The sequence below is a fragment of the Cryptomeria japonica genome, chromosome 11 (assembly GCF_030272615.1).
Source record: "Cryptomeria japonica chromosome 11, Sugi_1.0, whole genome shotgun sequence".
NCBI classification, from domain to species: Eukaryota; Viridiplantae; Streptophyta; class Pinopsida; order Cupressales; family Cupressaceae; genus Cryptomeria; species Cryptomeria japonica.
This window is the reverse complement of record NC_081415.1, coordinates 203,671,755-203,696,483: the sequence shown is the minus strand read 5'-3', so window position 1 is coordinate 203,696,483 and position 24,729 is coordinate 203,671,755. Positions and strand designations below refer to the sequence as shown.

Below are 24,729 nucleotides of genomic sequence, written 5' to 3'. Positions count from 1 at the left end.
ATAGTTGACCATCCTTCCTATTTTTTATAGAAGCAAGGTTTTGGTCAAGTGGTAGGACTATTACAAGCATTAACTAGAGAGCTCTCTCAATTTTTGTTTTTATAAGATTGACAATAATAGCATGTATCTATTAAGTTTAGATAGAGGACGCATTGAGTGTGTTTCATTTAGCCAATTTGTATATCAATAGTCTCCTTTAGATCCTTGGAGAGATCGAATTCAACATAGACCTCTTTTGGTGGCAACATGAGAAGAACTTGTTAGGTTTGACACAAATGACATTACCTATGGAAGAGGTTATCTTGGTTAGAAAATTATAACACAAAAGGAAACCCATGAAATTCCATCCAAACAAGGATATTGAGATATTTATCATTACAAATGTTGAAGTCCCTGGTCCAAGGCATAAAGAATAACGAAGACAAATGAACATACCACAGACCATGCTTAAGGATAGCCTTTTCATGGCTCTTAAGAAAAAAAGGAAAGAAACCCTGTGTAAGGTTTTGCATTCATCAATGTGGATCCCATGTGATACCTAGGCCTTACCCATCATAGCATACTTTTAGGGGAGACAAAAAAATTTTAAAATTGCTAGCAACATGCACAATCGAACTTTAGGATAGAAAGAACTATATTTAGATATGTTTTAGTGGAAATACCTTGTGGAAAGATTGGATACAAACTTCTTGGGATGCTTGAGAAGAGACCATTTATAATAGGTAAAACTTGCTTATAGACATGAAAACCTAGAAGGAACCACATTTAATGCAGAAAAGTAATGCCAAATATTGCTTCATAATGAAATTATATGGTGTTAGGGAGATGCAAACTAACATTAGCAAAGACAAGATTTAAACCTAGTAAAGCTCTTTACAGTTCCACATTGCTACCTTGTTCTATAATTTCGTTGACAAAAAAGACAATTCATAAAATTATATCATCATAATTATTATTTGAATCATGAGATCATAGATCTTAAGTATAGTTCTATGGCCAAGCAAACATGAGATAATGATAGATTATATCACATATTTGTTACTATTGGGGTTGACTCATTACCAATTAAATTTAATACCATTATTAGTTAGCCATTACTTAACTTTTATTATATATTATAGCATTATATATGTTTCAAATTTTAAAATGATGTAAATTAATTAATTTATAATTGCTTTTTTCAATTAAAAGAAATAATTTTGTGAACTTGATAATTTAAATTATTGATTTGCATTGAGGCCTAATCCGCCCAATTCAAATCTCTCACTTTCAAAGTTGACTTTATTTAAATGTGATTGTTACCTTAATAGCCTATAGATCAAACGTCCCAAAGAACATGTAATATCTCTAAAATTATATAGCATAACAATAAGAATTACTAGAATAATAAGTCACAATTGCATTAATCTCAATCACATTATGTCTTATACCTTTATAAGGAAGTCAATGGTAGCATAAATACAACTTTAAATGCTAACATCATAGTTTATTCATACTTTCATGCTTCAACACTTAATCTAGGCTTCTGCCCATTATCTAAGGCAGCAGGTAGAACACATTCCCCTAGCTGTAACTAATATAAAGTTAGTATCTGACAGAGGTGAACCAAACTATTGCTGACTGGTCATGGGGATCGTTTCATCGAAGGCATTTTGAGGTCTTCCATGGATTTGCCTTTAGAAGCTGATCCCAATCTTAGTGAGTATTGATGGTAAGCAGCTGCAGCAGCTGCTCCAAGCAGGGGACCCACCCACAAGAGCCACTGTATCCAAAATCTAACAACATAAGCATCAATCCTGGCTGGGCTGATCCTGCCCTTATCATCCCCATCTTCTGCCATTGCATTGCTTACTGCCAAATATATTATCAAAACACCCAATCCAACTGGAAGAGGTCCCATCACCTGTCCAAATAATTTCACTTAGCTTCGTCATCATATACAGAAAAAGGTTATTTAGTTCTTAGGATGTACCAGTGTATAAGTTATTTTTATACACAATGATTTATACATAAGTAAATCTTAAGGATGGAAATGGCTATCCAGCCCCTAAAACGTATCAAAGCATAAATTATCCTCATACACAATAACTTATGCATTAGTGCATTCTTTGAACCGAATAACCGTTTCCATATTCATACACAATGTAGATAAATATAACTAACAACATGAACTTATGCATTAGTGCATTCTTTGAACCGAATAACCGTTTCCATATTCATACACAATGTAGATAAATATAACTAACAACATGAGTATTATATAGAGATTAGAGAAAAAGGATGTAGTAGCCTACTGGAAAATAGTTTTGCTGGGGCTCAGTTGCAGAGAAGAGTGTGTAAATCAACACAAATGCAATGATGAAATCAGCATACTTAAATTCCCCATAGGCTATTGCAATGTTATAATCAGCAGTTGATCCTATGTAATATGCTCTGAACAAGCCCTTCACAAGGCCAGCACCACAAACTGCACCAGCACACTGGGCTACAACATACATTACTGCCCTGGCTAAGGATAGTTTTCTGGCCAGAAAGAGGCCTAAGGTAACTGCTGGGTTTATGTGAGCTCCTGCAAGCAATAAATTCATGAAGGATTGTGATCAGAGGATAAGTTTGCCCAAATTGACCACACTTCAATTCCATAAAATATTAATCTAAGTAGAATACACTGTTATTCTTTTATATATAAAATATCTAAGAAGAATAGACTTTAGCACAAACAGATTTTCACAATCCATGTAAATATATATTCTATGCTTCTGGATTTCATTGTGTGATTTTTGAACATCAACGTTTTAAGTCACATTACGTGATTCATCATTATGAATCATTATGATGAGAAAGCTCAAAAAGTTGTAAAAATCTCATTCAGATGATGGATCATCTAGTGTGACCCAAATGTTAATGTTCAAAAATCTCGAACAAAATCAAATCCAGAAGCATAGAATAGATAGAATACACTTTGACAATGCCACAAATCCTAGCTTGCCAAATTGACAAATTGACAACACTTCAACTCCATAAATTATTCAAAATATAAGTAGAATACACTGTAATTCTTTTATATATAAAATATTTAAGAAGAAGAGACTTTAATGACATCATATTTCCACAATTCATTATGTTGATAATATGCAATTTCTGGATTCGATTTGATTGTGTGAGAGTGTTTTTGCATCAACGTTCTAAATCATATTCCATGATCTGAAATGTTGATGTAATAACTCTCACACAATCAAATCCAGAAATTGCAAATTATCAGAATATACTTTGACAATGACACAAATCAAAACTTAAGCCATGACTGTGACCTGAGAATCCAAAAGTGCAATACACTAGGATGAATATCATTCCTCCAAAAGACCTTGCCAATCCAAACATTCCCAAGCTGCTACTGGAGTTGGGAGTGCCCCCACAGGGAGCCTGACCATGGGCATGCTCAATCAGGGTACCAATTGTTATTAAAACAAAGACTAAGGTGGACAAGAATTCTGCCATGATTGCCCTGTACAATGATCTCTGCCTCAGTTCATTTCTGTTAAACAGAGGAGCAGGAACAGTGCTAGTACTAGTATTGCTGATATTGCTAGAAAAGTTAGAATGAACATGAGAACTGCCATGGTTGTAGTCTTTGGTAGGGCTGTAAATCCCTTTCTCCATCTCATTCCCACTCTTCTTAGCCATTTAAGTTTACACTATTTGTATTTCTTGAGGGTGTATTTATACAAGTCTGATAGGAACAAAGCCTCCAATGGTACCTAGAAAGTGAAAGTAGTGAAAAGTATTACAGGAAAGATTTGAACTGGTTCAATCAAAGGAACAGAATTGCATATTGCATGGCTTTTCTTCCTGCTTTTTAACACTTGTATTCATCAACTTTTTGAAGAAAGGTGTGTATAGTTCTAAGAAGAGACTTTAATCCTGATCTATCATGATTATTTGCATATGGAGTTTGTTAAAAATTCTCTCTGATGAAAATTTATAACTGTACTGGATTTTTTCTCTCCATAATCATCAGTGTGTTATATTTTTTAACAGTGTTAATGGCAATAAAAATCTTAAGATATATGGAACACCCCTTCCAAAGTCCTTTCCTAAACTTTATCTTCTTCCATCATAATCATTTCAGCTTTTGGTTAAATAATAGTTTATCACGGTAAATCCATACTTTGAGAATAGCTATATTTTAATTTTGATCTTGCAACAGAATTTTGTGGTCCTCACAAAAGAGGGAAACATGAATTATTGCATGGGTTTACACCATTGACTTGCAGCGAAAAGCTATATTATACCTGGTTTAAAAAACAACGTGCTTGACAAATTGGTAAACTTGTTTAAGTTAGGGATGTATGTTAGATAGACAAGGAAGCTTAAATGTGTATAAACTATATTGTATTTGTATACATTTTGGCTATGAATAATTAAATAAATATTTATTATTTATTTAATCTTGGTGACCGCTTTACCAACAAAGTGTTTTAACTGCGACACTATATGTCCAAAGACTCCTCTATTAAATAATTAAATTGACAAATTTAATTAAATTTATTCATTTTAATGCTTATTCTTCTATTAAATAATTAAATTAAAAAGTTTAATTAATTTAGTCATTCTTCTAATTCAATCTTATTCAATATTTAATCATGCACTATGCATTCTTTAATTCATTTAGTCATTCTTCTAATTCAATCTTATTCAATATTTAATCATGCACTATGCATTTTTCTAAAGTCTTCATTAATTAAATAATTCTACGTATTTAATCTTTTTTTCCAACTCACCTCATCTCCACATCACTCAATTTTTCCAACTCACAACTTTGTGGCTAAACAAATTATTAATAGCCATATTTATCTTCAACTTCCATCTCTTAAATGAAATAATGTGTAAGTACACACATTTTCAATTCTTCTATATTCTCTCTAACATCCCTACATCTTTGGAGGAAGTTGAGTCCACTTGTCTCAACATCCCTAAATCTTCTCCAACCATCCTATGTTCTCTCAATTCTTCAACTCCAGTCAAGGTGAGCCTTCTAACACTTGACTTCTCCTTCCACCTTTTCCTCCATCCTGCATGTGTAGGAGGAACATCTTCCTCCTTTTTCTCTCACATTCCAACCAATTTCTTCAAAGCCATCAATATTGCAAGATTTAATCTCAACCGTTGATCTCTTCCACATGGGATTTTTGTTCATGAAAATCTATAAAAAGGGCATTTCCTAAGTATTTTAGAGCTAATAGTCATTTAGGAATTATCTTGCAATCACATGAGTTTTAGCAGTCAAGCAATCTAAGCAAATTAGAAGTGTGCCTTTGGCTTAATCATTTTCATATAGTTTTGCACAATCATTTCGCTTTTATCAAACATCTATTCATCAGTCCATTCATCAAGTTGTCATCTTGGAAGCAACTACAGTGCAATCTGAGAGCAAATATCTACAACCAAGTTCAAATGGTGATAGGACATAATGGGACAGTAAGTGAAGGTATAATGTTCTAAAATTTAAATCCTTTATTTGTTTCATTGGTAACTTTTGAAGAATTTTGTAGGATTTCTCTTGTTATTTGTGAAAAACTAATCAATCTTGCAAGTTCACTTTTCAAGTATATTTCTAGGTTACACATTTTGGCGTCCACTATGGGGCTTAGGCCTCACTTTCTATATTTTGTCTTTCATTCTCACGGGTTTAGAAAAGTTGCTCATTTACTCATTTTTTAACGCATTTGTAAGCCTTTTTAGCGCATTTGTGACTTTATACAATGCATGTGTTCTATCCGGTAGCGCATTTGTTAAGTTTAATAGCACATTTGCTAGATTTAATAGCATATTTATTACATTTTAGCGCATATGTAACGCAATCTAGCGCATTTGAAGATTAGGGTAGTGCATTTGTTAATTTAGATAGCGCATTTGCAGTTAGTTTTAGCGCATTTGTTGTTTCAGTGCATTTGTCTTGACAATTTGCAAAAAAAATCAAAATGGGTTGTTATCTAACACTTGCAGCTTTTCAACCGTCGAAGACAAAATCTTTCAAACAACTAACTGGTGGTTTTGCAGGTGTTTTTCATGCATTTTCACATCTAGTTTAACTAGGGGTTCAATAATTGACCATTTTTGCTTCACATAACTTAATTAGGAGGTTAATTAACAACATGCAACTTGCATTTGTGTTTTCTTTAAATAGTTGCACTTAGACTAATTTAGAGGGTTAATTAATCGAGTGTTCATTGTGCTTGCAAAGTGGTAGGTTAGTATTATCTCACGTCAACCAGGTGATCAGAAAACCAGACCCATTTTTAATGTGTAACCCTTAGAGGGCCTGCCTCCCGAGTTGCCAATAAGGCCAGTGAGAGGGAACGACCCAAATGGTAACGGGCTAAAGACAAGCTATTTCAAACCGCTATAAATAAATTGTGTTTGTAATAAAAGCTGCAGGCAATAAGTGTTGATTAGTCCATACCGACATTATGACTCCCCATAAAGCCTATAGAGCGCAACTTCTATAGGTTGGGAGGCCTTCCTTAACATAGCGTAACATGCCGCATGTATGGCCACTCAACCGGATGCCCTTACTAAAAACTTTCTTGTATAGAAGCCAAAATCCTTCTGGTTGTTGGTACAGGAGGTTGGACCTCTGATGAGACTCACACACATACGGTTCTTAGTAGAGATACGAAGTTTTCCATAAGGAGTTTTCATGGAAACTGATGTTTGGCTGCCCCAGAGAAGTGAGTATCGTAGAGTGGAGCCAGTGGGGTCAAACATCTAAGTATCCGCTTTGAATAGTGTAGCCTCGGGGAAACCCACGTGAGATTCAACAACTATTGTCCTGGCCTACCATAAGAATTGTGCTTGTCTTTTCAATTCTATTTTCCAAACATTATGTCTGTTGTGTTTATGTTACGTTCTTAAATCAAAACAGAAAAATCATCTCTTTTGAAAACAATAGAAAATTGAAAATTTGCAAAGAAAAAATGCAGAATCACACATTTACAACACAGAAAACTACATTTGAAATTTTCTGCAGCGCATTTGAACAATAATGTAGCACATATACAAAACCTTTTAGCGCATTTGTGGTATTCGGTAGCGCATTTGTTAAACAATAGTGCATTTACAAAACCTGATAGCGCATACACAATGTAGAGTCGCGCATTTACAACACAATCTAGCGCATTTGTCAAATCCTACAGTGCATTCACACAATCATGCAACGCATTTGTTTTAGCACATTCAAAACATAGGGTACTTCCACTAGTCACCAGAAAACTTTGAAAACAGATTTGGATACCCATTTTCGAGAAGAGCTCATTTCAATTGTCACAGATTTCATAACTAGTCAAACAAACAGGTTTCTTGAGCAATTTGCATATAAAACTAGATCACACTTAAGGTTTATACAAGTATTCATCTCAACAAGTTTTAAACCTAACATTCTAAAGTGCATAATCGCTTATCTTTGATAAATTGATCTTACAAACATAGTTTCTTATCAGGATATATCATCCTTCATCACAAAACTACAAAGCTTGATCAAAATAACCTTGTTCTTTGCATTGGATATATCGTTCCTTTTTTAACTTGGTTCTATCAAAATTTCATAAAGTTTGCACTCTCATTAGTATCAAAAACTTGCAAATTATCATAATACCTATATGACCATTTTGTGTCGTCTCAAAAAGAGGAAACTTAGTTATAAAGCACTCTTGAAAAAAAGTAAGTTTTAATACATAAACCATAAACTTATGTTAAAACACTGCACATTCCTACACCATTTTCATAACTATCTACGTGGTTGTGGAACGGAGTTTGACGAAGAAACCTTAAAGTATATGCCCTTCAACAAAGAGATGCTTTATCTCAACATACCAATAGAGGTGGTAGAATCAACTTAGCATATTTACCTGAACAATTGATCACCTATTGAGACACATCTCGAAAACATTCAATGTCATTTTGGACTAGAGCTCAACACGAGCAATTGAAATGACAACAAGAAATGGAGGAGGAAAATACCACTTACCATTAATTTGGATACTCAAATAAAGAAGAGGAAGAAATTAATGTGATCATTAGAGAACTTCAACAGGATCCTAAATTTGACAAAATGATGGAAAGAATGTTAGAAACCAAAAAATAAAAAATACATCTTGATGTTACCAAAATCAGGGGCTAAATTACCTCAAAATTTTGATCTAGAATTGTTGAGACAAGATGTTGAATCAAGTCATACTCAACACAACAATGACCAAGATGACGAAAACATAAATCGGGTGAATAGTGATGCTAGAAGAGACTGTGATGATACAACTAAAAATCATGATGATACAACTAGAAATCATGAGGATACCACAAGGAACCAAGATGAAACAAGAAGAGATCATGGTGACACAATAACTCATGGGGATACAAGGATAACCCGTGTTGATAATCCTCTTTTAATTCTCACTCAACAAATGCAAACTTTGCAACAACAGATACAAGATATGCAGAATGGAAAGAGTTCTAAAAGATACTCCTTCGAAAATATTTGCCCATATCCTTTTGCCATGAGCTTGAACATGATACCATTCCCACAACATTGTGAGATTCCAAAATATCATAAATATGATGGGAAAACGGATCCTCAAGATCACATTAGGGAATTTTGTACCATGAATATGGAATTTGCGCACAATGAAACTTATCTCATATGTTTATTTTTCAAAAGTTTGAGTGGACAATCAATGGAATGGTTCTCTAAATTACCACCTGGGATTAGATCATTTGAGGATCTTATGAACAAGTTCATTTCACAATACTCATATAACATACAATATGAGACAACAATGTTGGATATATGTAATATCAAACAAAAGAATGGGGAATCTTGCATGGCCTTTCTACAACGATGAAGACGATTGTTTATTAGGTACCCTAGAATAGTGGTAGATCGAGAGAAAATAGAAATATTCATTGATAATCTTACCTGTGAAATGAGTCAAGCACTCAAATTACAATGTACTCTGAGTTTTGCAAAGATGATTGAAAATGGTTTAAAAATAGAGGACGCCTCACATTCAACTGTAAAAAGTTGATCAAAGTTAGGGAGCCTCGAGGTAGGAAGTTATCCAACCTTCCTCTTCAAAATCTCAAAGCTTTGGGATGCCCTCCCTGTCCATTTAAACATGCATTTGATTCCTCCTTTTATAGTGTCAAGAATTGGAGCACAAATATGAATAAAAAACTTGATGAATTTTCTATAAAAAGAAGCCAATCCGTGAAAGCTCCTAACATCACCTACTGTCCTAGGTGTAGGCAAATTGACAATAGCCTCAACCTTTGAAGGATCCATTTTTAAACATCCCTTAGAAACCACAAAGCCTAGATACACCAATTCAGTTTTCATGAATTCATAATTTTTGAGATTGATTATCAGTTTCTCCTCATGAAGCTTCCTCAAAACCTGATCCAAATGCTTCAAATGCTCCTCCTTGGACCTGCTAAACACCAAGATTTCATCAAGATAAACAATAACAAATTTTCCAATAAATTCAACCAACACCTCATTCATGAGGCACATAAATGTACTAGGTGCATTTGTGAGCCCAAAGGGCATCACCAACCACTCATATAAGCCCTCATTTGTCTTAAAGGTTGTCTTCCACTCATCACCAAGTCTGATTCTAATCTGATGGTAACCTGATTTCAAATCAATCTTTGAAAAGTAGCAAGACCCCCCAAGATAGTCCATTAGGTCTTCAATCCTAGGCATAGAAAACCGGAACCTAATTGTGATCTTGTTAATGGCTCTAGAATCAGTGCACATTCTCCATGTTCCATCTTTTTTGGGTTCCAACACATGGGATTAAACTCTTCCTAATCAACCCCTTGTCCAATGGTTCTTGCACTTGTCTTGATATCTCCTCATTCTGTTTGGGAGTCATCTTGTAGGCAGCTTTGTTGAGCAAGGTTACACCACGGATCAAATCAATTTGATGACTAATATCTCTGATTGGAGGCAAGTTATCAGGCATATCTTTGGCCACAACTCCTTCATACCTATCCAACATGGCTTTTATTTCACTAGGAACCTCCCTCTTTGCACCATTCTCTTGTTGAGATTTAAGCTTTGGGTATAAGACTAAAGCATAGCCTTGGGTCTCCTCTTGCTTAAGGACATATGAAAAATCTTTCCCACTAATCATCATGACAATTGGACTAACAATCTTCTCTTCCCCTTGATCAGGAAAAGGTTCCATCCTAAACTGCTTACCATTCTTGGAAATGACATACACATTATTTTCCCCATCATGTTGGGCTTTGACATCATACTGCCAAGGGCAGCCTAGCAACAAGTGACAAGCATCCATAGGAAGGATATCGCACAAGATCCTATCATTATAATCTCCTAGTTCAAAATCCACCCAAGTTTGTTCATCTACTACTACATGTTGCCCCTTGTTAAGCCAAGACACCCTATAAGGAATCACATGTGGTAACCTTTTCAATTTTAACTTCTCTACCATTTCCAAAGCAACAATATTCTCAGTGGATCCAGAATCTACAATCACCTTACAAACCTTACCATGAGACTTACAAGTAGTCTTGAAGAGTAACTTTATTTGTGGCGGCTCCTTGTGTTGGGGTACCTTCAATAATGTCCTCCTTAGCATGAGGCTTTCTCCATCCAAGGTAGGACCTGCATTTCCCATGGGTGAATTGACACTTTGTCCATCATCCTCTTACACAAGTTGATTCCTTCTTTCTGGTCCATGTGAACTAGAAGCTTTCTTTGCGCATCTACTCATGGTATGACCCACTTGGTTGCAATTGTAGCACTTGTGAGTGAAAACACCAGGAGCTCTGCCTTGACTTCCTTGTCTACCCCTACCAAAGGGTCTTCTTCCTCCTCTAAAGCCTCCATTTCTATTGTTGAACTCTCCATTGGACTCTTGTTGGTTAGAGTCACCATTTTTTAAAGGAGTGTTCCTTCCTCCATAGCCACCTCTATCTCTGAAATTTCTACCTCCCCTTCCTCTATTGTTTTTCTCTCCTCTTCTCCTTATCTTATCTTCCACTCTCAATGCCAATTGGAAACATTTGTGCATAGTGTTTGGAGCCATGATGTTGATCTTATCTTGAATGTATTTTCGTAACCCATTCAGGTATCTAGCCACCTTCTCCGCCTTTTCTTCATGCTTCCTTGATCTAAGACTTAGTTTGTGAAATTCTTTAGTATATGCATTCACATCTAACTCCCTATGTCTGAGATTTTGCAGCTTCTTGTACATCTGAACCTTATAGTCTATTGGTAGGAATCGATCCTTGATTTTGTTCTTCATCCTCTCCCAAGAGGATATCTTCTTCCTCCCTATATTCATCATTTCTTCTTGCAACACTGTCCACCACAACAAGGCAGACCCCTTAAGTCTAGACTTTGCCAAACTCACTCTTTTCTACTCAGGAACTTCTTTGTAATCAAAGTGGTTGTTGAGTGATTCTATCCATTCAAGCTACCGTCATAGATAGGTAAACTTTCCACATTGTCTTTGTTTATTGATTTCAAAGCATCCAAGAACATCTTTTGATCATGTGTCATCTTCTGAGCCTCTTTAGCAATGGCCTCCTGCTCTTCATTCTCCAGGAAGCAAGAAAGAAAATCTAATAACTTTGCAACCACTAAGTTTAAATTCTTCAAACCAACATCAAATGAAAGATGATTCAAAGTTACAACCTATTCAAGACATTGGCCCTTCTAGATGTCTGTATAGATCCGTACCGAAGTCAAGAACACAAGAAAATGCAGTAAAAATGACAGTGGCAGAGTTGTTTTGAAGCATAAATTTAATTCAAAGTCTCTATCCAACCTTTGGGAATCGTTCCTCAAGATTAAATAATTCCAAGGAACTCCTCTAACCACCTCCCAATGTACAAGTTCAACCAATTAGCCGTTAGGTAACCACAACTCAAATTTTGACAAAGTTGCTTATGACAACATGGCAACTTTAGACAAATTATTACATTACAAACTTGCCTTCACACCAAAGGCTAAAAAGTGGACACACAACACATATAGTAACCCTAAACACCAAAAACATAAATAAAATTCCCATACAAGGCTTTTGACCAACTGCACACACCTTCGAGCCTTAGGGCTTATTATATAGCATTGGACCTACCACATCCATTTAGGACCTAATCAAGAAACCTTCAAATGGTGAAATATGTCATGCATGGGTGTTTGAACATGTTTTAAATTGTCTTTGCATTGATTTGGACCTCTTTGATTTGTTCTTACAAGCCCCTTATGTCTTTTGTTCTTAGTGACCTAGGAAACAAGGCTACAAGCAATTAGGCCTCTTTTTGGGTTTTTCCCTCTTTAACTACCAACCTCTCTGAACAACCTCGAGAAAAATATTTATATTTAGATACCCATTTGGGTTCTCTAAATTATTTCAAACTTTTTGCGTCTAGGTTTTGAATGGAAGTATTCAAACCCTATTGTGCCTATTTTGGCCTTGTTAGTTGGTGTAGAAGTTTTGGGCTTCAAAATCTTTGCCAGTCACATGGGAATGAAGTTTGGACTTTTTTAAAATGTCTTAACATTTCTAAGGGTCCCCTTCATGCAAGGTTTTCCAACTGTTTGGTCCACTATACCAAGGATTCAATCAATCCTTCACTGCACAGACTTGCCACGTAGGAGATGTCAAGTATAGGGCATCACTCCAAAAATGAAAGGTGAGGTCTCATGCTTCCAAAACCAAGAAAAACATTTAATATACATAGTGAATCAACATTCCCCAGGGTTTCAGACCATTCCCATGGTGGAATGTTGAGTGCTGGCACCTTTTGCATCCAAAGCCTGATTTTTTGGGGTTTTCTCCAAGTAGCGAGAAAGAAAAGCCAATAACTTTGCAACCATTGAGTTTCAATTTCCTCAAACCAACATCAAATGAAAGATGATTCGTTGTTACACCTATTCAAGATATTATCCCTTCTAGATGTCCATACAAATCCGTACCAAAGTCAAGAACACAGGAAAATGCAGTAAAAATGACAGTTGTGGAGTTGTTTTGAAGCATAAATTTCATTCAAAGTCTCTATCCAGCCTTTGGGAATCGTTCCTCAGGCTTAAATAATGCCAAGGAAATCCTCTAACTACTTGCCAACGTACAATTTCAACCAATTAGTCATTGGGTAACCACAACTCAAATTTTGACAAAGTTGCTTATGACAACATGGCAACTTTGGACAAATTGTTACATTACAAACTTTCCTTCACATCAAAGGATAAAAAGTGGACACACAATACCTCTAGGACCCCTAAACACCAAAAACATAAATAAAATGCCCATGCAAGGCTTTTGACCAAGTGCACACACCTTGGAGCCTTAGGGCTTATTACATAGCATTTTACCTACCACATTCATTTAGGACCTAATCAAGAAACCTTCAAGGAAACACATTATGTTGAATTTAAACACATGTTGAAAAGATGCTACCACACCTTTCAGTGCCCCTGCACCAAAGGGGACGAGGAGGAGACCTCAAAGTCACAAATTTGTATTTCTAATCTTTTATTGGACTATAAATGTGCAAGTATGTTATAAAAGGAGATTAAAATAATTGAGAAGAAGGCTCTTGAAAGAGATCATGTTCAAAGAAGGATGCCAAAGAAAGACTACCTTACAAGGATGAAAGAAGTGGGGGAGATGAGAAGACAACCTAGAGCCAACAAGTTGCAAACAGAAAGGAAAAGACAAGAAGACATCAAGTAAATAGTAGAAAAGAATTGGAAGAGTAGAAAGAGAAAGATGACCTACACTCAAGTGGACTTGAGTTCATTTTTGTTTGGGATTATGGTGCAGGAGCACCTAGTTAATTTCATGCCTCCATGAGGCAATTTTGTCAATTCTGCTTTAATATTGTGGTTTGATCACGTAATAAGGTCTTCTAGACCATTTTGAACTTTTTTGTATCGATTTTGAGTCTTAGGAGGTCATTTTTGGGTCATATGGAAAATATTATAAAAAGTTCTCACGTTTGTCAAAATATTGTCATGCAACTTTGCATTTTTGGTTGCATATGGAAGTTGAACGGTCAATTCATTCAAAATTCAGTTGTAACTGATTATTATTGGTTTTAAAAGGCTTAAATATGCCTTGTAAGGTCCATGGATGAGGTGGTTGATGTTTTGGTGATGAAATATTATCAAACATACTCTGTTTTCTACATTTTTCTTTGTGTTTTTGTTGTTGCAACAACTTGTATGACCTTGTACAAATTGATATGGGCTTGAAACTTATATGAGTAGAAAGATAATTTAATTTCAAATGTTTTTCATTCTTACCAATCCTAAAGGAAAGGTCATTTGATTGGTCTAATAAGCCAATCTTCATAACAACCCTGTTTAGAAACTAGGGTTTCCAATTTTTGGAAAAAAATCCATAACTTTTGTTTCCACTGTTGGGAAATTATAAAAACCAATGGAATGGAGGTATTTTGGGTGTACTTTAAGATCTTGGAGGTTGTTGGAGAAAATCATGGTGTTTGGGGCAAGTTTGAGGCAACCCTATCCTAATATATTCATGAGTTAGACTTAAATTGATAGGTAGGAGGAGGGTTTTGTAATTTGGTGATTGGAAGATTGTTCCCATTATTTAAAGTTGCATATATATACCCTATGTGGCATGTCTAATACTCATAAATAAGGTTTAGTGGTTTGGGGAAAATATTTCTTGTTGTTGCTTTGTAAAAGTAGCCTAATTAGGCTTATTCTCTAGCATAGAAGCCAAAATTTGAGGTCTTTTTTCCAAAGTAACCCTATCTACAAATTGGATATGGCAAATAAGGACGAAATGGGTACTCAAAACTACTTTTACATTCTAGGTGTGAGGTCTATACCTAAATTTATGATGGAAAAACCAGTTAGGTTGTACTACTAGGAGATGGAGGCCTAATGAATGAAAACCCACGATTTGAATGTTTATAGATTCAAATTTTGCTTGTTTGAGGATTTATTGGAGTTTTCCACCCCTTCTCTGCATCATGAAGAGCGATAGTTCTAGAATTGCATAAGAAATTCAAAGAACATTCCTATAGCCAACCCCTTAAAATTTGGAAAGAAAATATAGCTATTTCAAATACCTCAAAGATGGCCAAAATTAGAAAATGCTAGGAGGAATCAGTTGTTGCATATGTCATTGAAACACTCGCCAAATATGAAGACATGACCTATTCCCCTAGACATTCATAGAAATGAAAGGCATTAAGAAAGAGGCAAGAATAGTGAAGATACGTTTTAAAGAAGGCATACAGTCACATTGGAAGAGACCATACTGCCTCAATCCCAATACGAAGAAAAGAGTTAAAACAAAATTATATAAAATGTTGGCAACTAGGATCATCAAACCAGTTGAAGTTTGGAACGAATTAGCCCAATGGTAATGCGAAACAAAAAGATGAGGTAGATCTAGATATGTGTGAACTTCTAGGAACTAAACAAATCTTGTGTCCATGATCCATTCCCCAGTCCATTAACAAAATAAATTTTGAAATTTGTTTTTGGGAGAAAGATATATTCCTTCACTAATGGATTTTGTAGGAACTATCAAGTACAAATCAAAGAAGAAGATCAACCAAAGACCACATTGGCTACCAAATGAGGATCATTTATGTATATAATTATGTCATTCGGCCTCAAGAATGCACCTTCAATATTTAGATAGATTACAATAAATACCTTTAAAGATTTCATCCATGACTTCTTGGAAGTATACTTAGAAGTTTGGATAGTATATGGCCTCATCAAGAATCACATACAAGCACTCTAGACTATGCTAGGAAAATGCAAAAGTATGTGGATATCACTAAACCTTAAGAAATGCATCTTTGCAGTACCTTTCGGGATACCATTGGGGCACATTATCTACAAAGAAGGGATAATGGTAGTTCCAATGAAAACTATGTTAATCATGAACCTTCCACCTAAAATTATACTGGAATTTAAAACAATACTAGGGTATACAAGGTACCACAACAAATTCATTAAAGGTTATGTCATTATAGAAGCCCCCTTCGAAGACCTATTGCAAAATAAAACTAACAAAAAAATTACTTGGACTAAACAATGTCAACAATCATTTCGTCACTTATTTTTCTCGATTGGTAAATATCATTTCATGTCCATGTAGATGCCTTCAAAATAGCTATAGGTGCAGTTATGGCTCAACCTAGGGGAAAAAAATCATCCAGTAGCATTTGTCATAAAGAAGCCATCCAAAGAAAAGAAAAACTACACAAGCACTGAAAGAGAAGTCCTTTCCATAATATATGCCTACACAATTTTTTCCACTACTTGTTTTCTATTCAATTCACATTCTATACTGAATATGAGCCCTTAAAGTTTCTACTAAATAAATCAGTGATACAAGGAAGAATATGTACAGATGGATATATTACTTTTTCAAAAATTTAATTTCACCATAATGATCAAACCCAAAATAAATAATCAAGGATTGGATCACCTGTCTAGAATTGATAAACCGAAGAATTAAAAGCAATTGACATAGAAGATTTACCCAAATCTCATCTCTTTTAGATAACGATAGTACCTAACAAATTACATGATGTAGCCCAATTTCTCTCCATTAGACATAAGTGCAGAAGAAAAACAATTGTTGGTATAAAAATCCCTTCCATTTATTCTAATTGAAGGAGCTCTATACAAGAAAGGGATAGATGATCTACTTCAGGGGGTAGTTTATGAACATGAGCAAGAACAAATCTTGAGAGAGGCATATCAAGACATTGCAAGAAGGAACAACTGCTAAGATGCCATGACCCAAAATATATTGTTATATGGACTACAGTGGCCTAGCATATATAAAGACACCAAGCATTATACAAAGAAATGTGATATCTATCAAAGAATACGAAGACCCACTACAAGACAAAATTCCATTACAATCATCCTTAGCACAAGCCCGCTTTGAGAAATGGGCAATTGATTTTATAGGACCTGTTGACCATCCGACAAACATCTCCAAAGCTAGATTCATTATCGTTGAAATCAACTACCTTACTAAATGGGCAAAAATTGAGCTTACAAAGGACTATACCACATACACTATTGATAAATTCTTGTACAATCTTATCATCACTAGATTTGAATGCCCCCTAAGTATTACTAGTGATCATGGCAAGCACTTTTTAAACAAAACTACAAAGGAAATATTAGCCAACTTTATGATGACTCGGAACTAGAGCATACCATATCAACCACAAGCGAATGGGACCAATGAAGCCTTAAATAAAATTCTTGGAACTACCCTAACTAAGGTGTGTGATGCAAATAGTCAGGAGGTGGAGGTGGACCTCTAGTGAGTATCACTTGTAATACTTTGGGCTTACCAAACAACATGTAAAAGAGCTACCTAACACACACCCTTTAATTTAGTATATGGATTGGAGGCTATCTTAACAGTAAAGTAAATTTTATATTCAATAACCTTCGCACAGCACTATCACTAAGACTCATTGATGAAGACTCCATTGAGCACATGTTAAAAGAATTGGAGAAACTATATGATGAAGGGAAGCTAGCAAAATCACACCTCTAGGCAAAAAGGAGGAACAAAGCCTAGCACGAAAAAAATATCATAATGAAACATTGCCAAATTGGAGACATTGTCCTTTTGTATGATAGCAATTTAAAAAAGGTAAACTCAAAGTGCACTAGCTAGGAACTTACAAGATCAATATCATTCTCAACATCAGAGCAATTTGCCTAGAAATCTTAGATGACTATATTCTACAATATTTTGTCAATGAAGCAAGATTAAAACACTATCACCGAGATTCTAGACAAGGTTAAATTGAGATAAAGTTAAGGTTTTAGAGTTGGGATGATTTTGGCAAGGAAAAGGGCACAAATAGAGATTTGAAGATCTTGTCATATCTTATTGCATGAAGTCTGCAAATTATAAGCTTTAGCACATATAATATAGTCTAGGGACACCTTGTAAAGGTCACATCCCATGTAATAGATATAAGTATATTGGGAAATGCATTCGCCAATAGTAAATTAGTAAGGGTGAAGAGTAAATAGAATATAGAGAAGGTAAAAAGTATAGAGTAGAAGTAAAAGGAGATATAAGGAATGTATATATGAATATATGAAGTTATAAGGATATGTAATATGTACCAATTGAGTATAATGAATACTATAAATACTTTTGAGTTTTTATATATTATGTTTTTAATTAATATAGTAGGAAAAATAAGGGTGCTAACCATTTATACAACAGCCTAAAGGCAATAAGAGATAACAAAACAGGGGCAAACCCCAAAAAAACGCAGACAAACAGACCATAGAAAACCTTGTCAAACCAATAAACAACTAGGCCCCCAATCAAAGAAGGGGAGAGACCCCTAAACCCAGACAAGGAGGGGTTTAGGGGAGGTGAGAAGACTTCCCCTTCCTCCTACAACAAACTACAGTCCATGCAATACTATCATTAGGACCATCAAGGGGTAGATCAGGTGGGGGGGACCCTATCAGAACATAATGAGAGGTGCCAGTAGTATGTTGTTGTAGAACAACAACAAGTTGCTACCAAACAGGAGCAGGTTGTTGCAGAGGAACAACATTAGGAGAAGGTTTGGTAGGAGTGGAACAAGTAGTAGCATCGACAGTGAGTGACACAACTTCATCCCGGGGGGAGGAAACATCCTCCAGAGGGGAGTCAGCAAAGTCAAAAGCATAGACAGTCAAGTGATCAATAGTGGCATCCTTCCACCAAGTCACGACACCCTTGTGACGTGATAGGGAGCAATTTGACACCAAATGACCCATAGCGAAGCATTTTAGTAGTGAAAGGGGAGGTCCTCAAAATCTAGCAGTTGAGTCCAAGGCCTATCACTAACCATAAGAATCACATCCCCAAGAAGAGGGGAGGAGTTGTCAATATCCACTAAAATGCAAGCAAAGATGGAGTGGCTCATGGAAGATGTGGCATCATCAACCTTCAAGAATTGGCCAATAGAGTTATCGATGGCCTCGTAGCAAGAATGCTCCCAGAAATGAAGAGGAAGATTCGGAAGGTGAACCCAAACTGGATGTACATTAAGTGGTTCAGTAAGGGGGTTAAAATAAGTTGTTCACGACTTAACAAAGAGGGAGTGAACTCCTCAAGCCCACAACTTGCCCAAAATCAAGTCACGATCAGAATCTAAGAAGTAAAAGAAGCAATGAAGAAGCCTTTGGCACAAGGAAAGAGATCAATACTATGAGAAACCAAAGGCTTCCATGAGTCACTCACCCAACAATGAAGGTCTAGTAATGAAGACCAAAGCCCAGAGAATCTGCACACCAAAGCACAACATTGGTAGAAACTAATGTTGTCCATAATGTCCTATCCATAAACCACCACAGGGGAGGACTTGGCACAGGGAAGAGGATGAACACCCTTGGAAGGTTGGGCAGCAGATCTAGACACACGAGAAAAGCTACGCTTCCCAACAAAAGAAGGTTTGGGCAGAGCATTAGCACCCACAGTAGGATCACCATCAGTAGCAACATCACCAGACGCATCATTATCTCAAGCATCCACAACAACCCTGGGAAGGGCATCCAAACCTGAATCTAGGGCAGAAGCATCAACCACAGGGGAATCAATAGAGGTACCAATGGAAGCCACAGAGGCACCAAAACGGGGGGACTTTCACCTAGTGCAGAGAGTGTGGGCATACAAGGGACGAAAACAGGTCAGAAACCACTGACAAAGGATCCAACCATGGCACACACAAGAGGGTGGGGGGGCGAGGCAGAAACCTCCCACAAAGGGAGCTAGCACATTCAAACCGGCAAGGGCGGGAGTACCGTTGGAGCGAGTGGAGCAATCCATAGCTCCTGAATTAAAAGATCAAGACAAATTGCATAGTTCTAATATATTATGTTGTGTATGCTCTTCTTAATCTAATTAACAACTAATCCTTTGCCTGGATCTAATTCCTTGTTCCCTCATTATGATTGAATCCGAGGTATTAAGACTAAAACACTAGAAAATCACTAGGGCTTAGAAATCCAGTATGTGTCCCTTAGATTTCTTGCTAACAAGTGTTAAACACAAGGTACAAGACCCTATTGAATACAACACCATCAAAATTGAAGGGCTTAATGATAATGGAATGACATTAATTTTTCATAATAAGAGTCAATTACAAATATAAATCAATCTATTTTTATATGATTTAAACAATGTTGAGGCCTACGATGATAATGACGATAATATGGAACATGAGGAAATACCATGTGATTGTTATTTTGTTGGAAATATTGAATGTAATGTTTTGTCTTCCTCTCTTTTTACTTTATATTGATTAATTTTCTTTTATGATGATATCTCACAAAATAATCACTATGGTTCATTATGCATGCCATGCAACTTTAAATACTCATCATCTACCAAGTTCCTTATTAACAAAGTATGTCGATATAACATTTTAATAAAAAAGAATTGCTTCATATTATGCATCAAGAATGTACATATTATGAAAATTGATTTTTCAAATGAAAATTCAAAACCTAATAAACACATTAGGATGTATTATCATACAATAAAGAGTTAGATCTTTAGAGCTACCAATTTTATGGCATATGATACCCCAAGGGCATCCCTAGATAGGTATAGGTAATATTATATGAAAGTTATTATATGTGTGTGTGTCCGGCCATCCGTCCTAGGGCACTTAAAACCTCTCTTTAATGTACATGCCATGTTTGACATTTTGCCAAACATTTGGCATGCAACCAATATTCATGCATATTCTACACTGATTTGTCACGTTCTGTAATAATGCCTTCACTGTAATCCTTTAACTTGCCTCTGCTTGGCTGCAAAAACTCTTAAGTTTATTTTCATGATGTATATATATATATGGATTCTCAGCAAGTTTTAGTTTGTAGCTACTGATAAACTCCATCCCATAGAGATGGACATTTTGAATAGATTTATTTCAACCAGATCCGGTCATGCCTTAATATAAATCACATCTTGAGCATACGGTACTGAAAATTATGTAGGCCTGATGGTTCGTTCAAGCAGCTCAATTGTATCAAATCATCCACATTTTGAAGAATTTCTGAACCCATTTGTGGTCATCTGTAGATACAGTCGACAAGTCACCAGCATCTGAATCATTACTCTTACCAGAACACTCAGATGCATCATCACTATTATTGTATGGTAATTCTATAGAACTCTCCTCACTGGCCTTAAAAAAACATCAAGGATAGGAATGATCTTTACTGGATACCCAAGAAACACCTTTTGCAAAATACGGCTAATGCACCTCCACGCTTCGTTCTACATCATCTACTAACACATATTGAAATCACCAGTTGCTTCAGAAACATGAAAAAACGCATTTATACGGTGCCAAAAATGCACAGAAAATTGTTCACTTTTTAAAACCTTCATGAAACCTTCCTAGCGTAAGGTTCATCACTGGAGTTAATTGGAGATGGAGCTTACGAACCTTTACAATGGAGCACAAGAGTTGCACCGAAACTCGTTTAAAGTTGGTCAGCTTTGATAAATCAAAACTTATGACTTCAATTGCATATCTTTGGGTTTGGCTTAAAAAAATTTCGTTTTCATATCATTTGAGTTTTGATTAGCAGGAAAGTAAAACCACATGCTATTAGGGTTAAAAAATCAATTAGGTCGTCTTCAAATCTGAAAAATTTGAATCTTTTTAGAGACGCTTTTTAGATCTATTGATGACCACAAATGCATTAAAACATGTGTCAGACCTCACCACGATACTGAATGACCTTACTACCATTTTTACCAAAAATATTTCTTCCAAACAGTTTTGGATGATGACTTCTGAGTTATAAAATTTTAATCGTCAAAGTCAAGTACTTAGTTAGATGCGACATGACACGAACACTAGCCGACACTATGAACTTCGGGAACTTTGGGCACTAAAAAATGTGTCAAATTTGCAAGTGCCAACAAGAGGGGCTACATGTTTGATCCAAAAGTTGGGATTTGATCTAGGTACCCCTTGTAGGATAAGTATGTAAGGTGAATGGAGATATAGTATTCTTGTGGGCATTCATCAAGAGGGTCTCATACATCAAATTAATGTTTTACTTTGTAATGATACATGAAAAAAAAAAAATTACTTCAAAAAAAATTAGAAATGTTAATAGATTCCTTAAATAAAAGACACAACGTGATAATGATCAAGAAGAATTTTTCATATTTATAATTTCTAGTGGTTTGCCCTATGCATAAGTATTAATATAATTTATATATCCAAAAAAATTAAGAATGTTAATAATGATTGTATATTCACATCATGTAGTCACCTTTATATTCTTTCAGATATATTTTTCATTACAAATCAATAACAATAATTGACGATGACACGCAACAGCTCTCCCGCTCTCCCTGGTTTGAATTTTCTCTCATCTAGCCTACCTCCTCCCGCCTCTGCTCGCTTGGGTGTTTCAGCTTCGGGATCGCTGGACTCCTCTGTGGTTCACCCTTCTCGGGCTCCCACGGTCATTGTTGCTGCAAGGGGCTCTGCCCTCCTGGCTAGTGAGTTTGTTGCGGCGACATCTCTTGCTCAACCCCATCCTCCCATGGGCTCTATGGCTTCCGCTTTGGCCTGTGGAACGACGACTTCTTCTAGCAAGGATACTTCGGATGTTGCATCATCCATGCCTCTGTCTGCTGATAGGTAGAGCTTTGCTCAAGTGGCAAGATCTACGGCCTCCAAGAGTGTTCATCCTCTCCCCTATGCCAAGTCATCCCTTGTGGTTGTCGATGGGCAGGATGTTGTGGACAACATAGGGTTCCATCAACACTATGCCCTGGTGTGTAGATTCTCTGGGCTTTAGCCCTCCCTATCGGATCTTCATCGCTGGGTAGGTGACTCTTGGAAACCCTTGGTTGCTTACAATATTGAGTTATTTATGTGTGCTAAAGTTTTTTTCATTGCCTCTTTTATCTCTTCGATTGATCGAGATTTGATTCTAGGAAAGTTTTGGGCTTGGGGCGCCTACCCTCTCTCCGTCAAACCCTGGACCACTGCTTTCAACCCACTCACTGAGTCAGTTAACGTGCACCCTAATGGGGTCCATCTCCCGAATCCTCCCCTGCACTTCTGGGAATAATCCTACTATGAGGCCATTGGCAACTCCATTGGTCAATTCTTGATGGTGGATGATGATACTTCCTCGATGGGTCACTTCACCTTCGCCTGCATTTTGGTCAACATTGATGTCGCTTCTCCTCTCCCTACTAACGTGGTGCTCATGGTTGGGGATAGGCCTTGGACACAACTGTTGGACTTTGAGGGTCTCCCCTTTCGCTACTAGAGGTGCTTCTCTACAAGACACTTGGCTTCGGACCGCTCTACTTCACGATGCAAGGGAGTTGCGACCTAGTGGAAGGATGCTACACTTGATCATTTAACTATTTATGCTTTGGAGGAGCTTCCAAACAAATTAGGTGAGGAGTCACCTACTAACCCTTCTGGCATAACTTCAGACTCTAAGACCACACAGCCTGGCTCTACGACCCCTCAGAGAACTGCTAAAGCTCCATTGCAACCTTCGGAAGCTACATGCACTTCAGCTACTATGGCACTAGTTCATTCTTTTGCAACTCCCGTACCGCCTGATGATGATGATCTTACTGGTCCTATTCATAGGGACCCCTTACTAAATGACTCCCACCTTGTTGATCCTGAGAACAACATTTCTTGGACATTTGTTCATTGTCGGCGGAAGGGGAGGCTCCTCCCTCTTTCCCCAAACCCTCCCCAATCAAGGTGTAGATGTTTCTACTCCTTGATTCAGGCCATTTTGTTTAAATTTTTGCAGGCCCCTTTGTTTGCCTACCTAACTAGGCCTATGTTTTTGAGATGTGGATAATCTCTAACTATGTTAAAGGGTCGGTGCCCTAGTCAACTAGTGTAGCCATGACCGGTGGATCCTCAAAGAGAACTGGTCAGCTCATGCAGCAAGAGTAACACAACGGAAGCAACAATAAAACATTGAAAGATCATAGAATCATATCATATTATTGTCTTAGAACCTCCGGTAACCAACCGATTATCATCATACAGTCATCATAGAACATCCAATAATCAATCGGTTACATGCAGGCTAACATGCCAGATACAATCCATCTGAAACTCCCAGAGTCATCCGGATCTCTAATCATGAATCTAGAATCTCATATTGATCTACTACCCTACAAATGATTACATAATACCATATATATACCCTCCAGAACATATCCAGGTCAGCCACAAAATATTACATTTATCGATGCAGGAAAATGAAACGTGTAAATAGGTCGGCCCAAAAAATGAAAGAAATTCCTTTGGAAAAGAACAACCGAGAAGTGCGGATCAATAGGAAGGTCGACCAAGGACTTAGGAACATTAAGAAAGACCCAAAATAGATCCACATGCCAAGAAACCGCTCCGGAAAAGAAGAAAACCAACTAGTAAGCCCAAAACTGTTCTGGAAAAGAAGAAAACCAATAGATAAGCCCAAAACTGCTCCGGAACCCAAAAACAGTCAAACCAGAAGCAATTTCTTGTCGGAAAAGAATCCCAATGGACTAAGAATCTGGAATTAAGCACAAGAACCAGCCTAGAAATCGAAAATACGATCTGCAATGAAAAGAAAGCCACCACCGAAACATACCAGTAGGA

The 24,729-nt window shown here is 36.5% G+C and overlaps 2 protein-coding genes across 2 annotated transcripts; both read right to left on the bottom strand.

The window, feature by feature from the left end:
* Positions 1-1,624: 1,624 nt before the first annotated feature.
* Positions 1,625-3,684, bottom strand: LOC131041051 (aquaporin PIP2-5-like). The gene is made up of 3 exons (XM_057974029.2): positions 3,312-3,684; positions 2,295-2,569; positions 1,625-1,903 (listed from the first exon to the last, which is right to left on the bottom strand). The coding sequence occupies exons 1-3, from the start codon at positions 3,682-3,684 to the stop codon at positions 1,625-1,627; spliced, it is 927 nt and encodes a 308-aa protein (XP_057830012.2).
* A 6,116-nt stretch (positions 3,685-9,800) lies between these two features.
* On the bottom strand, positions 9,801-10,355 carry LOC131860132 (uncharacterized). The gene has a single exon (XM_059214505.1). It carries the CDS (start codon positions 10,353-10,355, stop codon positions 9,801-9,803), a length of 555 nt encoding a protein of 184 aa, XP_059070488.1.
* Between the last annotated feature and the right edge of the window lie 14,374 nt (positions 10,356-24,729).

Excerpts from the sequence above, each read along its gene's own strand:
- LOC131041051 (XM_057974029.2), bottom strand. The coding sequence starts at position 3,684 with ATGGCTAAGAAGAGTGGGAATGAGATGGAGAAAGGGATTTACAGCCCT. Across the intron at positions 2,570-3,311 it reads TTGCACTTTTGGATTCTCAG|GAGCTCACATAAACCCAGCA; the intron begins GTCACAGTCATG and ends TATTGCTTGCAG. Across the intron at positions 1,904-2,294 it reads CCCAGCAAAACTATTTTCCA|GTGATGGGACCTCTTCCAGT; the intron begins GTAGGCTACTAC and ends TTATTTGGACAG.
- LOC131860132 (XM_059214505.1), bottom strand. The coding sequence starts at position 10,355 with ATGGATGCTTGTCACTTGTTGCTAGGCTGCCCTTGGCAGTATGATGTC.